At 48.1% G+C, this 16,066-nt stretch overlaps 2 protein-coding genes across 2 annotated transcripts; one reads left to right on the top strand and one right to left on the bottom strand.

Moving 5' to 3' along the window:
- The first annotated feature begins 1,498 nt into the window (after positions 1-1,498).
- Positions 1,499-11,241, top strand: CSUI_007661 (tub family protein). Its single transcript, XM_068067806.1, has 6 exons — positions 1,499-2,812; positions 3,209-5,187; positions 6,446-7,229; positions 7,660-7,736; positions 8,901-10,294; positions 10,880-11,241. Exons 1-6 carry the CDS (start codon positions 2,543-2,545, stop codon positions 11,206-11,208), a joined length of 4,833 nt encoding a protein of 1,610 aa, XP_067920223.1. The 5' UTR covers positions 1,499-2,542; the 3' UTR covers positions 11,209-11,241.
- A 1,036-nt stretch (positions 11,242-12,277) lies between these two features.
- On the bottom strand, positions 12,278-15,025 carry CSUI_007660 (uncharacterized protein; the record flags this gene model as incomplete). The annotated part of the gene is made up of 5 exons (XM_068067805.1): positions 12,278-12,296; positions 13,003-13,075; positions 13,349-13,411; positions 14,123-14,162; positions 14,591-15,025. 5 exons carry the CDS (start codon positions 15,023-15,025, stop codon positions 12,278-12,280), a joined length of 630 nt encoding a protein of 209 aa, XP_067920222.1.
- Positions 15,026-16,066: the final 1,041 nt, after the last annotated feature.

Below are 16,066 nucleotides of genomic sequence, written 5' to 3'. Positions count from 1 at the left end.
GACTCGCGCTTATCGCAGGCAAAACAAGAAACATCAACATCCACACAAACCTCCATAGACACACCATCCAACATCGGGTAGCGTTCTTCAGATACAGGATACCAATATATATATATATATATATACATACATACGTATGTATGCATATATATATATATATTTCCGTATACGCTGCTGTACATGTTTCTAAGTGTGTGTGTGTATGTACGTCACGGTTCATGAGGCTCGTGGGACTGGCGAGAATATTTCACTCCCCTCATCTTGTTGACGTGACAAACCAAACGTGAGAGGAAGCTATTCCCATTCATTCATCCTTTCTCTCTCTTCCACACTACTACACCATAGATAGATAGATAAGTAGAGAAAGATAGATTAACGATGAGAGAAAGAGAGCAGTTACAAGTATGTATAGACATAGATATATATGTTTATGCGTAGGCTGTCATCGCTTCGCCTGCGTGGTATGATACATAAGTAAAGAAGACCCAAGTAGAGAAGCCTTTGAAATGGTTGCTCGGGAGATACTCGGTATGTCTGTGTCTCTACGCAGAGTAGAAGTGAAGTCGTGGACCTTATCCCTTCCTTGGTCTTGTCGGAGGATATACGTATTGTTTGTTGATAAGCTATTTAGCTTCATATCATAGCGAGACAATCTAAACCCTGACCCTCTATCGCCATCTCATACTTTTCATTCTCCATCCGTCGATGTTCTGTCCGATTCTCCTCTCTACACTCCTCAAGAAAAGTCGCCTCAGACTTTCTCCCTCTTCTCTATCTCTTTCTCTCTTCTTCATTGAAAGCGGAGTCAGGCTAGACAAGAGAAACAAGCTTGTTTCCTTTCTACGAGAGACCCAGAGAAATTCTCATCCTACATCTGTTCCATTCCATTCGCCTGTCTCTCATCTTTCTTCCTTTTCAATTACCATTCTTTTCACTTTTGCTGAAGGAATGGCAAACGAAAGGAACTATTTTGAAGAGATAAGAACATCCAGGAACACGAGAGACCTTCCTTCTCTTTCTTTTCTTATCAAATTCTAGACCACTCGCTTTCTATCTTCAACTTTATCCTTGTCCTGTCTCAAAATGTTGTCCTTTCCTGACACCCATCGAGGAATCTTTAATCGACGGCTCCGATACTCTACCTAAGGAACAGGGGCAACTGTCGTGTGATCTCCCCTCGACTTTTCCACTTCCTCACCTTTTCTAAAGAAAGACTTTCCTGGAAATGTTTCGTTCCTTTTTCTTTGACTTCCTCGGCTCTCTTTCTGTCTTTCTCATCGAAAGCGGACTGCTTGTCTGAAAGAGAAGAACTTGCTTTTCTTGTTTCTTGTTGCAGAAGAAAGTTATCTACCCGACAGATAGATAGACAGACAGATCAGCAAGCCGCCACGGTGAGAAGGAAGTGACGGAGGAGAGCTGCCGAGCTGCTGCTTGCTGCCCGCGAGGTGGTCGATCAACTTCTCAACTTTGCTGAGAAAGACGAGAGATAGCGCGGTAGTTTCAAGTTAACTCTTTTAGAAAGGTGTTTTCTTTGGTCGTGTTCATGGAAAGAGATGCGAAGAAGAAAAGAAAGGAGATAAAGATCGCAACATAGAGGTCTAGAGAGACCACGCGATAGACAGGAGAAGGTATGAAGAATGGACGTTCTTTAGACCCTTTCTCCCAGGGAGTCTTCTTTCCTTTCTTTTCTCCCGTCAACGCGCGTCCTTCTCTCTTTTTCAGAAGGAAGAGTCTAGACACAACAACCCAAAGAATGTCTTATCTTTCATTCAATAGAAATGAATTAACTCTCTCTCTCTTTTCTCTTCCTTTCTTTTACCTGTCGTTGGCTAGAGAAGTTCACCCACTCTTATGATGATGAGAGAGCACCCTGGTGTGTTTGAGTTTGCATCTTCCCTACTCTCTTGTCCCTCGGCCTCCTCCTTCTCTCCTCTTCTTTTCTAGTCGATCGCATTTCTCTTTATCTTGATTTCTGATCCGAGGTTCATGTTTCTCTTCTCTTCAGGTGGAGTTCTCCAAAATTTTCTTCCGGTTTCTCTATCTCTCTTTCTCCTTGTATCTTGTGAAGAAAGCTTTTGACCGAGAGTGAATGCAACGTAAAAGAAGAAGAAGAAGATAGGCCCGCTTCGTTTATTCTGTCTTACTCCTTTTTCAATTAGACTCTTTCGTATGTGCTATCGGAAAGGAAGAAGAGAAGAATCGTAGAAGGATCTTTCTTCTTTCCTCACGAAGTCCTTGTTTTCATCTTGACTTTTCAGACACAATTTACCACTCTCTGCATTGTTAGTCTTTGTCAGGTAAAGAAAACGAGTGAGCTCTTGCATGATCTCTTGGCCCTCTTTCGATCGTATGTCTGGACTGATTCTCCTCAGTCGCCTTCTCTAGTTGAACAATCAGGTGTACATACACCCCCTTGTCCCGTCGACTTTTTCCCCCGGCTCTTCTCCTTCCCAGGGTCTTGGTATCAGGTTTCTCTTGTGTTGAAGGTTCTACAAAGGTTTCATTTCAAGGAAAGCAGGATATCTGTCGAAATCCTTTCGTCATGGAGTATCTTAAAAGACACAAAGAGCAACAGATACCAAGCAGTAGCGAAAACAATGCCTTCTTCCCCGGACTTGGCGACGATCCCTCCGATGAGAGAAACGGGGAGACACCCGAAGAAGGAGATCAAGAAGAAGAAGAGGGGAAGAAGAGTAGCAGGGAGATTCTACTGAACATCGTTCAGACAAAGTATTGTCGTAGATATCTAGATGAATCTTCTTCTTCTTCCTCATCTTCCGCATCTGATCGAGATCCTCTTCTTCACTCCCGGGTATGCTTTGCTGTAGACAGGGCTAGATACGTTTCTCCAACTGAGCTTCCTTCTCTTCTTGGGGAGACCTCGGGGAAGGAGGATAAGATGGGAAGATGGCCAAAGTCAGAAAGCGTCTTTCGTTTTGCTCTTCAAACCTCTTAGCTTTCCTTTCTTCTGTTTGGATGTGTACCTAGGCTCTCAAAGAAGTAATTGCATTCCAGGGAGAGGTCATCTCTGTATATACATGCATCTCCATACTATCTATCTATCTATCTGTATGCGAATGTGTATATCGTTATTTGTGTATCATTGTGTGTACTGAGTGTACATGGAGATAGGTAGATAGATCTAGATCTGCGTGTAGAGAGAGGGTAGGATGAGATGCCTTGATGGATGTTTGTGTCGTGCATGCAGGATGAAGAAGAAAGTCATGAAGGGACTGTGAACGGTGAGGACTCGAGTCTTGTAGTTACTCGAAAGAAAGAGACAGGCGGAAGAAGAAGTGAACCCTTCAGACTTGTCGGGCTAGGAGGAGGAAGTAAAAGTGTAACAAAAGGAGGAGTAGAAGAGGGTATCTCTTTTCAGAGTTACGTTGTATCGATGTCGGGTTATGTAGATCGATGCATCCTTGAAGCATTTCCATTGTTTTCTTCTACTTCGTTAGACTCTTTCTCTCCGTCTCATGCATCTCCATCTGGACGACGGAGTTTCAGTCAGACACAGAAAGATAAGATATCTTCTATTCTCCCGCCATCTTCTTCAAATCCGGCTTCAATGACTTCTCCCCAAACATACCAGCAGCAACATGACCGTCATCATACTACTCCTTATACACCTGAACGCGGGTGTATATACACCGGAACCACACCAGGGAAGTCCACTACTCCCCATAGTATGTACACCGAAGCAAGTCCAGGACAAGTCCGTCAATATACTCCCCATACACCTCAGATGGGGTGTATGTACACCGGAGTCAGTCCAGGACAGAACAACGAGAGCCGTTATACGGATTTAAGTCATATATTAGGAGAAGTGAAAAGGAAGGAGAATATCAAGCATTGCTTAGAACATTCTCTTTTCGTTTTTGATCAAGAAGACCATGTGACCGCTGAAGCATTATGGAAAGTCATTGAATTTTGCTCTCAACAGAAGACAGCTGCTCTAGCAGAGAAAGAAAAGACGGGAGGAGAGAAAGTTCATAAAGAGAGATATGGTGAGGACGATGGATCTCATCATAGAAGCGATTCTGTAAGTAAGACTGATAGACAGTGTCGAGAGATTTCTCGAGAGGATCTTTCTCATCGAGATCTCTCCTGTGGTTCTGTCGATACTTCCCAAGGAGGTAGCCATCCGTCAAGAATCGATTGTCGTCCCGTCGATACTGTTCCCCCGTTATTTTCTCATGGAGGAAGAGAAGAAGAAGAAAAGACAGGAAGAATGACAGGGAAGTTCAACGGAAGAGATTCGTTTCAATCTTATTGTATATCAAACATCTCAGGAGGAGGAGCTGGAGATAGTGTAGAGAGACAGTTCTCTTCACCGTCGTATGATCGGAGTGTATATACACCTGGAGTATCTTTGCAGAATCAAGCACATCCCGCAGGTCCTTACTTGTCTCCGTCATCCCCTACGTCATCGGCAAGTGTATATACACTGGAGAAGAATGGTACAGGAAGAGAAGGTGGTGCTCTTCAGGGTGACTCGAGTCAGGAGGGTTATATGAGGAATAAGGTAGATGAAAGAGGAGTGAAGGAAAGGGAGGATTTTGCGTCATTTCTTTCAAGTTTTTCCTCAAAGATTCTACAAGGTGCATGGAGATTTTCGACAGGTTTACAGACAGAATTTCTTATCCGAGTTTATGCCAGCTGTCTACTTCTTTCTCAGGCATTAAGTCCAAAGACTGAGAATGAGTATCTTTACTTTCCTATGTCCGTATCAACACGGGAAAGAAACACAAAACACTCCTTTTCTTCACATCAGGAAGAAAGCAATTGCAACTCTCAGAATCTTCTTTCTCCTTCTCCATCCTTTCTACAAACCATGAGACAACCGCCTACTGCGTTATCTCCTCATCTTCTTCCTCTTCATCCTCAAGTGGCCCTGTCGTCTTCAATGCCGGTCATCGGGTCATCATCTTCTTCCCCTCAGGTGTATGTACACCCGAATGGCATGACTGGTCCTTGCGTCTTGGGTTCTTACTATGACGGGCGGGGGATGGAGAGAGCGAAGGAGGAAGAAGAGGAAGAGAGACTAAGCCAAATGATCGCGTATATATCTTTGAATTCTATCAAACAGGTGACAGGAGATCGTCTTGTAAGAAAGTTAGATGAATCTCTGTTACCTGTCTGTTGCTGTATAGCTCATCGATATGACGATTCCTTTCTCATGGACAAGTAAGGAAGAAGGATGAAGTGACCACATGCATGGAGGTCTTCCCTGCAGTGTGTTTCTGTCTTTTCACGGAGAGGTCGCGTAAGATCGCCTAGTCTCTGGATGGCACCTGCACGGGAGTTGCCAACAGCTTATACACAGTTTGCAGATCTAGATATACAGATAGATATGTTAAGGATAGATAGATAGATGGATAGATAGATAGATAGGCCAAAGATAGGTAGATAGATTAAAGATAGATAGATAGATTAAAGTCAGATAGATAGATGGATAGATAGATAGATAGATATCTGTGAACTTCAGTGCTACTTTGTCTTTATGGGTGTATACAATGGATATGTAGTAGCGCATGCAGAGGCATGTCTTAGAAAGAAGACTCCTACCCTTCAAATTGATCTAGACTGGACATGATCTTCATGAAGTGTGTGCGGAGACCTCATGTAAATCGGTTCCAGCTGTGAAGATCCGTAATCTTCACACATCTCTTCACACATATCGAGATCAGTATGACCGTATCTAGATGTGCCTCTTTGTCTCTCTCTCGCCCTATGCATATAACAGTAGGTATGTGGTATGTCTACACGTGCGTCCTGGGTCTCCTACCAGTGACTTCCTCTTCTCTCACATTTGTGTCTCCGCATTGGACCAGTGTCTCCTCTCCCTTTCATGCGGATCTGTCGAGAGGCCGTGTCCTCTCTCTATATTGTCACGATTTCATTAGAAAAGGAGAGACGTGTTGGCGTAGTGAAGTTTCTTCTACTTGTAAAAGAACAAGGAGAGTTGTGAGGAGGACTGAAACCTCGACAACTTTGTCTCTCCTAGTACTTGAAAGCAAAGCGGGAGTGATGGAGGCATTCTCGGTGTCTCAGATTTTCTTCTTGGGAAGTAGTTGGTCTGCCTTTGCCTGTCTTTCCTATCGCATGAAGCTTGGTAAGTTTTCTTGACGTCCTCGATCTACCTCTCAGTCCCTTTTTCTTTCTGCATCGCCGTCAATAGATAACAGAGAGAGGCGTTAAGAGAGAGAAAGCATAAGGAGAGAAGAATGAAAGAGATGAATGAGTGCGTAGACATTCTCTTGTTTCAAACGGTGTTCCTCGAAGGAGAAAGAACAGATCATGTCCTCTTCGTAAGATTCCCGCTGATATGAACGCGTACCTGCTTCATCGCCTTTAGTCAAGGAAAAACTATGTGGACGTATACAAAGACAGTCAGAAGATTGATCGGGTTGTCTTCCTGTGGTATCATGTGGTGTATGTACAGCTGTTACTGGTTACTGAAGCATGTGATTCTAGATAAAGGACTTCCTTCTGAATGGAGAGGAGAAGAAAGCGGACTGAGTAGTAGTGGCACAAGTTTCTATCCTTTTCTTCCTCCTTTCTTTTCGAACCAAGAGAAATCGAGTCAGCTCTCCACATCCACAACTACTACTTCAAGTGAGAAAGATAAGAATGTCAAGTCGATACACTCCGATGAGAGATCACCCTCTGAAGACACTAGCAACGAGCCTGGGCCAGGAGAAGAAGAAAGACCAAGACACAGTCTTAGGGGAAAGGCTGGAGATACAGATCAGGAGAAGAAAGGTCTCTTGGGTAAGAGAACAGAAGGAACCCATGTCTGTGGAGAAGCCTTCCTATGTACGGATCAAGGTAAGGTAGAAGATTTCTCTTTCAACGGAGCATCTTCACAGACCAACGGGCAGATACCTAATGGAGAGAAGATGAGCGGAATAGCAGGGATTCGAGTAGAAGAAATCTATATTGTGCGGAGAGAAGGAGAAGAAAAAGAAGAAGATAGGAAAGGGAGTAAAGAAGAAGCAGAAGAGGGACACAGGAAGAGGGAAAAGCTGAAGATCTTCTATAGAATAAAGGATTCGTATTCTGATCGAGGTCGCCTTGGGCTTGTCCTTCGTAAAGAAGAAGAAGAAATCTATTCGAAATTTCTTAATGGTGAAGACTGGTTTCCTCCTTCCATCTATGAAAAGTGTACAGGGAGAAAAGCATCTTTCAGCATACGTCAAGCGCTTCTCACTCATCTTACTTATGTGGTAAGGTGTCGATCTGCATGCATTTCCTTACACATAGAAATAGACATACACAAAAAGAGAGGGGAGGGAGAGACACATCTCTCTCTCGAGATAGACAGATACATAGATGCAGTTTAAGAAAAGCTGTATTCTTTGTTTTGGCGAAGACAATCGATTAGAGAGTGTCTCTTTTCTTATCTACGTGTTTCTCTGGACACGGTAGAAAGAGAAGAATGTGCTTTCTTAGAGCAGCTACTTTTGTACACACACTTAGAGGTCGTATATGGTCTTGATAAAGTAGATCTCTTCTTCCTCCTCTAGCTTCTCTTATTTACCGTATGAGCTGTCACTGATCTCTCCTCTCTATTTTCTCTTCAGAAAGATGCGGCGTCTTCAATCTCTCTCTCTGCCTTGATTCTTCCTCTTCTGCTTGTTGCTGTTGTTTGTGTAGGTACCCCTTCACACTTTCAGTCGAGTTGTGGAAGAGGAAAATTTCATTAAGACGAAATTCCTTGAGGAACCACACGGGTAAGGGCGACAAACTGCAACCGAACCGGCTAATCAACTAACACCACCTACCTCGCTCTATAAGACTAGAAGAATTGGACTTATATCAGTTCGCTTCTTCTCAGCTTTCTTTTACATAGATAGATTGAACATAGATCAAAGGTAGATAGATAGATAGGTAGATAGATATATAGGAGAAGGTGTTTGTTTTGTTTCTTTGGTCTTCCGGATTCTTTTCGTACTTTGATGAGAACTTTATATTGTGTACAGTTTTGAAGAGTCGTGTTCTTTTTATACCCCTCTGCTTGCTTTTCTTTTTCTTCAAGAACGGAGGTCTCGATGAGACGGCAAGATCTTTCTTAGCATGACACATCTCATCGTAGACATATGATCACTATGCAGTTACATGATTAAGAATTTGCCTAGAGAAGAGTTTGCTGTAGTGGTAGCTTAGTCAGGCGGCAGATCTTCTGGAGGGCCCAACCGTGAGTTCTCTCTTCCATGGATGTAGATGTATGAAAGCTTCTTCCCGTGAGAAGAGCGTGAGACACCAGATACGAACTGACGTCGTTTGTCGCTGTATGCAAGACTTGCCTTAGTACGTAATGGAAGATGACCATCCTGTTCACTACAAGATATAGAAATCGTAGTTATGTGAAGCAGAATTCTCTTTCTTCTTTTCTTGAGTTTTGATGACACTTCTTCCGTTCAAATCGAAGAAACCTGCTGTTGTGTATAGAGGGTGAAGAGGAGGAGGAAGCATACGTGAGTCGATAAGAGAAGGGCAAACAATAGATAGCGATAGAGAAGAAGTAGAAGAAGAGGAAGAGAAAGAAGGCCCGAGTGGTGCATTTCGTTTGCCAGAGATGTAACCGGTCCTCTTTTCTAGGATGCATGCACTGCAGTCTCTATGTCCGGTGTGGGGGCAGACACAGACGTCCCCTCATACCGACTTCGATGGTAGTCAGGGACACAGAGAAAGAGAGAGAGAGAGCCATCCAGAGAAGATTGTTTTCAAGGGATAGAAGAAGAGCAGGTCTGAGATACGTATGTATGATGAGTCAAAACGATATCTTGTGGTAGTCTTCCGCATAGGGGTGCTATAGATTGTCCTTGTGTGTTTCTTGGTTCTCTTCTTCTGATGCTTTTGTTTCCCCTCTCTCTCTGATCTCCCCTGTTCAACAGGTACCTGCATTGTCAGTTTCGTCGCGTACGTAGCCCAACAGCGTCTTCGTATCCACATAGCTATTTACTGTTAGTCGATGCAGGCAGCTGTCGGCAGTTAGGATTAGATGAAAGAGTTCTTTGTGGTCAGGGCGGAGGAGGAGGAGGCAGTGATGGCGATGCGCAAGTCGTACTTTTATGTGGGCGTCGCCAGTCAGAGCATTCCTCAGTTGATTTCTTCATTCCTTTCCCTTCCCTTATAGCCGCAGCAGAGCCCTTCTGTCACGATGGAGATCCACTGTTAGCTTCACAGCAACAGGATGACAGTAGACACTCGTCAAACTCTCAACCGGAGCACGGTAAAACAGCAAACGATTTTTTTGTAGATGACCCAAGTACGACCTCGGCGACAGGCAAGAAGTCTTCTAAGAATTCTATGTCGCCTAGAGTTGCGGCAATGAACCAAAAACTTTTGGCTGTTATTGGTGATGCAAGAGTGTACGGAAAAGAATACATCGGCACACTTGAAGGAAGTTTCTGGGGAACGAAGTTCTCCATGACGGATTGGGGTCTTAAACAAGTGTATAATGATCAGTTAGGGATAGCGACACTGAACGAAACTGAGAAATGTATCTATACTCGTCTATTCCGGAGGTACGAAGTTGAATCGTTAATAGGGGGGCAGCAGGACAACACTACGGGAGGTGATAGACTAGGAGGAGGAGGAGTAGTAGTAGTAGGAGAGTCAGGTCATGTAGCAGCATCAAATCATCCTTTCTTTCATACCGAGTCCTCGTCTCAGCCCGACAACTATACCCCTTACAGTCCAAGTCGAATAGGTTATCACACGCAAGAGCAAGAACCGCACGGTCTAACACGCTCTGTTCCTCGTGAAGGGGAAAGAAACATGTTAACGCGGGCTGACGGAGAATGGGGAAAAGATAATCTGGACTTCAACAAAGAAAACACAATGAATGCCACCAGGAAACAAACTCCAGTCAAATACTGGGAATTACCATTTGATGACCACGCTGTCGACATGGTGGGTGGGTCGTTTCAACAGAGTGCTATCGCCGCTCAGGAATCGTCACCGCTGAATAAGACACCGAGTGTGGTGTCGGATAGAAGTAGAAAGAAAAAGGCCTGGAATAACGTGCTGTTCGATACATGCGAGCGCAGTCCAGTGAGGGGGGTGCAGCCAAAAGAGGGCGAGATTGTTGAGGCGACGTTTGCGCGTAGAAGGGGTGGACACGGTCCGAGAACGGAACAGATATCGGAGAGCGCCGGACAGGAGGAGGCAGACCCCATCACTGTGCTACCACATAATCAAGAAGGAGAGCTATGCTGTATTTACTTCGAGAGGAACCTGCGTGGCGACATGCCTCGGCAGATGAGGGTCCGGCTTAATCGTCAAGGTGAGTACCTACACTAGAAAGAGGGGCAATCTCCTTCCCACGGGTGCCGGCTAGCCGACGGAAGAGAAGGCTGTGAGTGAGGCGAAGGTAATGGTGCTGCAGTCCAGTCCGCGCACGTCTCTCGCTGAACGAGCGAAACCACAGGTCGCTTTCGCAGGAGCCGCCTGTTCACCCAGTGGATGGACTGAGTACCCCGGAGGTGGCAGGAACGTGCAGTTGTGCTACTGGCGTATGTCGCATGTGCTCGATAGAGAGTAGATATGTGGTTTTGTCGCACTGTCACAAAGCAGGTATACATATAACTTTACGTGTATGGCCGAAGTGTCCGCAGTCGAAGCGGCAGGTCCATACTTTCCGACTTCCTTTGGGCATCGCATAGAAATGAGCGAAGAGCTTTGTCGCGGTGTCCCATCACATTACAGATAGGGAGCTATCCGCAAATACAGTGTGTGGACACGCCACGGCAAAAAGCATGCACCGAGGTGTCGTGTGGCTAGTGGTGTATCCCGCTGTAAAATATATCTCTCCCGAACTTCTGTATATTCAGAGCAAGCATGCGTTTTCTCCGGTGTCGTTATCTTGCAGGCGGCGCGTACAATTTGCAGACGGCGAAGGCCAAGTGGGACGAGACTTTACAAGCTTACTCCCTTCCATTTTTTGGCAGAGCGAAGGTTGCGTCAGCAAAGAATCTTCAGCTCATTCCCTGTCCTGGTCGGACGAGCAGAACCGGATCGAATTCGGATCACTCTGGAAGAAAGGCTAAGGACGATGACGAGGACCAGAGCTCGATCTACTTCATGATGGGTAAAATGTCGAAAGATGTTTATGCACTTGACTTCAGAGCTCCCGTGCGCGTCCTGGAGGCTTTTGCAATTGCTGTTGCTACTATGGCAAAAAAACGAGCTGTGACGTAATGAAGTCTATTGCAAACACTGTGTCCAATTTAGGGTTGTGTTATAGGTTCAACCTACCAGCTGGAGCGCTGGGGAGTCCTTGCTTAGCATTTGGAGAAGGAACCGGTCTCTACCCGGTTGCTTGTTCAACTGAACACGTCCTTGATGTTGTTCGTCCGGAGCGCGGGTGCCCTTCCGACGGGTATCCACTGTAATAGAGAGCGAGTCGGAGAAAGCCGACGAGAGTACAGACAGTGAAACAAGCTACGTCGGGCCCGTTGCATGTGGCGGGCAGACACGTAATGGTCTAGCTTGTTGCGGGTTAGAACGTTCATCACTTCACTTACTGCTGCGAACGCGTCTGGCTGACGGCGGCCAGCCAGCAGAGGAGAGTTTACAGCGATGAGTTGCACACGAAAAAGTACTACGCAAGCTTCCGAGCTCTCCGAAGTCCGCAATCAAACGCCTTGAAATAGCTGCCGGGCTCAAGTTCTCTCGTGCACCCAAAACGTCCCTACGCACGAGAGCTAATTCCGAAAAGAACCACGGCTTCGGCCACGTTCAGGCACCAGCCTCGTGGTCCGGTACATTGCAGCTTTTCGAAGATACCAAACGGGTATAGCTGAGCGAACAGACATCTTGGAGCAACTTTTGGCAAACGTGGCTGACCTTTAAGCAGTCAAACGGGAGCCATGTGTACTGCGAAAGGCGATCGAGACGGCTCTGCTTCATTCGTGCCTGCCTGTGTTTTCGCTTAGTGAGTTGTCCGTTTAATACGCTTTCAGCACCCCCGCTGTAAGCCTGCTGGGTTTACGCATTGGGTGCTATAGGGTTGAACGCGGCTATTCCCGATTCGAGGCGTTGTCAGTCCGGAAGAAGGTACATAGCTGCTGGGCGCCGCTGCTGTGTTCGCCAGCTATTCACGATCGAGCGTAGAAACTCCGACGCTAGGCCGATGCTCTGTGTCGCGATGTATATACCAGATTCTACAGTTCAAGTACATGGTCGGGAGTCTGGCTGGAGTGGAGTTCTTTTCCCCAACTCTATGTCTCCCACTCCCCTTCCGGCGGCAATGTCGGGGGGTAACTTGTCAATCATGACGTGGGCCCCTAATCGGCACAAGAAACCACACGAAGAACACCAACGGGGCTGTGCACGTAATACAGTTCGCTTCGATCACAGGCGTCCACAGGAATCTCACCATAGGAATGAGGGAGCCTCTGTAGTCGGAAGTTTTGTCAGCTCGTGGAGACAGGAAAGAGACTTTTTACGACAGTTCCTGGGTTGGCTTCATCGGACACACCGGCACTAAGTAGTGCGTACATTCTATTCGCTAGTAATCCAGCACTGCCCGTCTGGTGAAGGTCACTACAGAAGAGACAACTGTCCTAGGACGCCAGTCAGACCGGGGACTGGCAGCCCGGCCCGGCTTGTTCTCGCTCTGAGCCCGGGAGTCCTCTTTTCACGTAACGGGGTAATGAAACCCAATCGAGCTTGTGGCCGAAACAGTGTCTTGCCGTTCACAAAGTTGACGGTTAGAACCGCTGGGCTCTCCCTATTGAGTATCCTGGTGCCGTGAACGCTCCAACTCGGCTTTCGTAGTCGCCGGGGCCTGTACCAGATTTACAGGGCATTTCGTTTTGGGCCCCCGTGAATGGTTCCATGTATTGCATGCTTTCCTAGCTGCCTGCTTGTCGTGTGCAAGAATGGCAGAGGAGGGCTCTAAAGACTTCTCCAGGATTGTCAGTCCTATGCCGTGGTGGACTGCGAAGTTCCACAGTATGGCACCTCTGACGATCTCGCTTTCTCGCTTACCCGGCAGATCCGCCTTCGGGACATGTAGCAGGTGTTCCGGACTTATAAACGGTCTTGCCCTGTCCGCTTTGGCCTACAAACGCACCACCACCAAAGCAGCACGTCTCTCAAGGCGTGGAAAGCGTGCAACTAAGGCCCGGCGTACTGAAAAGGCCTGCAGCCAGGCTTCCGCCGCCCACAGCCCCAGGCGTTCACAGGTGAACCCCCGCCGCACCCAGGAAAACCTCATCAGCTGCCAGGAGAAACAGTTATTTTCGCACCCCTCATCGCAGCAACAGCTCTTTTCAGTCGATCAAGGAGGTGCTCCAGCCTTCCGGCAGTTCCGGCCATGGCGGAAGGATCTTACCTCGTCTTCGATATGCCTTGGTGCAGTGGAGAAGGCTACTGCAGACGTGTGCTTCTTCGGCTTCTACATCTCATTTCACACAGAAACACTGGTGTCTGACCACAGGTGTATGGTATCACTGGAGCCTTGACATGTGGGTCGAAGCGCAAGTCGAAAGAGCTGTTCTGTCTTCGGGGTCGGAGCTTGTATTTACTCCCGCTGATCGGGTGTCCCTGAGCTAGCTAACACGAGAATCTGTCGCCGGCGAGGCCGCCCTGCCGGACGTACCTCAGGCTCGTAGTCGGTGCAGCCAGGTATGTCGGTGGCTCTCCTATACGTCCAGATGCAAAAAAAGTGCTGGGTGAGAACTGGAAGGGTCTTTGTTTCTCCACTATGGGATACCGCAATTACGCACCGCCTGCAGATCAACCTTTCCTTGCCCTCGACCACACTTGGCAGCCCGGGCAATAGCGTTTCACTTCTCGCCAGGAACGCGGGGGCTGCGCTTTGCCCGCAGTCCTACAAGTAGACGTACCTACCTCTGCGCTTCTGCGAAGATAGTAGGCGGCCTGCGTACAGCCGCAATGGTGTGTCCCCGAGGCCTGTCACAAGGACTCCAGAGCGTGGAGACTACGATAAAATCACGTAAAAGGGGTAGAATGCTGGTTTCGGGCAACGTCCGCCCACGGTGACGAGGCAGCGAAGCCTCGGCCTTCGAAGTGAATTCCCTCTGACAGGCTGGCTAGCTCTTGGCGAGCACCCCGCACACGCCGTCAAACTGATGCAGTCGCTTACGTCGGCGCCCAGGGGTCAGCGTACTTGTATCGTCCTGGGCCTGAAACAGTTGGCAAGGTGACAGCGAACGGAGCAGGGGTGCGCCTAGAAGCGCGGTATCGCAACAGGAGTTGCAGGTCAAGCTGTGAGGACTGGCCACAAAAAGAGATGTCTGACGGCAGCTGCTAGGGGCTTGGTGGACACCCAAGGGAGAGAATTCCTTTATCATCTCTGTCTTCTTGCGTTGTCTGTGTTCTGTAAGTGCAATGCCCTGCCACGGCCGCTCCAAGCTACCAGAGCCGGACAGAACCATTCCTTTCGTTACCTGGAGTCATGCTTCTGGGGTAGATGCAATTGAAGGGGGGGATCTGCACGCCAATTCGGATGGAACGCAATGCAAATGAACAGATGATGTCTTTCCGGCGATGACGGTCCAGAGCTGTAGGAGTTGTTAAGCTGCAGCGCAACGAGTGCCCTCTCTGCACTTACGACTTCTGGCTGAATTTCTCTCTTCAGTTTCTCAAAGTCAAACTCGTCAGCGCTTCTTTTGCCGGCGTGGTCCATGCTCTGGAGTACGTCCTTGATGGGCTGACTGAAATATCTTTTAGACCGCTCCCTGTGTCCTTCGTCAATAAGCGTGAGGGTGTCCCACTCGTCGTCTATCTGGGTGCCCTCTCCAGTTGCTGTTCTTTCGGAGGGAAGCTGCATCGCGAGTCCTCCCTGAGAAGCGGCAGACGGGGCGTCTTGTTCGACGTGCTCCGCCGTACCCGTACGCTCGGTCTCCAAAGCGAGGTTTGGTAGGCCCTCCGAACCGTGGTCTTCACCAGTGACGTAAGGGCTAGAAGGTTCCGAGGCGTACTCGAAGCCCTGCTTGGTTGCTTTCCTCTGGCCTTGAATACTTTGCAAAGGTTGCCATCGCTCCATAGGATAAAACTTGTCGCTGTTGCACCGCCCGATGGGTCTACAGGCGTCATGGCGTCGTTGTGGCTGAAGAGTGCGGCTCCTGCCTTGGCCGTACACCACGGGGCGGTGCGATGCATTGGAGAGTCGTGGAGTGGACGCCAGTCGAGTATAGGTCTTGAAAGCTACTTCGCGATTGTCAAGCCCTAGTTCGATGACGAAGAGTCCGCGCTTATAGTTTGATGACCTTGGGGAGAAGCGGCGGTCTGTCGGTTTCCAGCGTGTGTCATCTCCACCAACCTGCGTGCACTGTTGAATGTATTCGAGTCGTTCCTTCTGTTGCAGCCTCCGGATTTCTCTCTTAACCCAGGGCATCTGGCGCGGGGGCACGAGGCTGCGGGGGGGCCCTGTCCAAGAAGTCATGTCAGTAACGCTTTGCTGCTTGAGCCGCCGTTGCCTCTCCTTTTCGGGTATGAGCGGCCGACGCCATGTCCTCGCCGCTTCGAACGCATTCCTCACGAGTCTCTGCGTCTCCTCTAGAGTGGGCGGCAGTTCGCCTTGTTTCAGCTTATTTGCTAGGCTTTCGTAGTCTATCCATATGACAGCATCAACATTCTTCATGATCGCCCATGCCTCTATGCGTTGAAGGTACTGTGCGTGCTCGGTGCAACAGCGGTGTTTCCGTGCCTTCATGTTGACGTACCCGACTGCTTCGGCAAAGCCATACCCAAACGCTAGGCGAAGGTTTCGTATGGCGGAGTCCAGCTTGGTGTATGCGCTGAGGGCGTACCGGACGCAGCACTGGTTACCTACTCCAGCCAGTCGGGATTCATCGTAGGGAATAGCGGGTAGAAATGGACCATCCGGCATAAACTTCGTTGCTATGTTCAACCGCTCCCGGGGGGAGCGCTGACACATGGACGGCGGCCCCCATTCTAGGACAGCAATCTGTTTCATGTTCAAGCAAGTGGCAAGGACCGAAGCCAGTGCATGACTTGCGGCCCATGTGAAAGAAATCGCGACGTCTTGAAGTAAGTAAACGCGGGATCTCCACGGAATGACACG

Source organism: Cystoisospora suis (genome assembly GCF_002600585.1).
Source record: "Cystoisospora suis strain Wien I chromosome Unknown contig_4110, whole genome shotgun sequence".
In the NCBI taxonomy this organism is placed as follows: domain Eukaryota; phylum Apicomplexa; class Conoidasida; order Eucoccidiorida; family Sarcocystidae; genus Cystoisospora; species Cystoisospora suis.
Note: the sequence above shows the minus strand (reverse complement) of the source record. Positions and strands in the feature narration are given on the sequence as shown.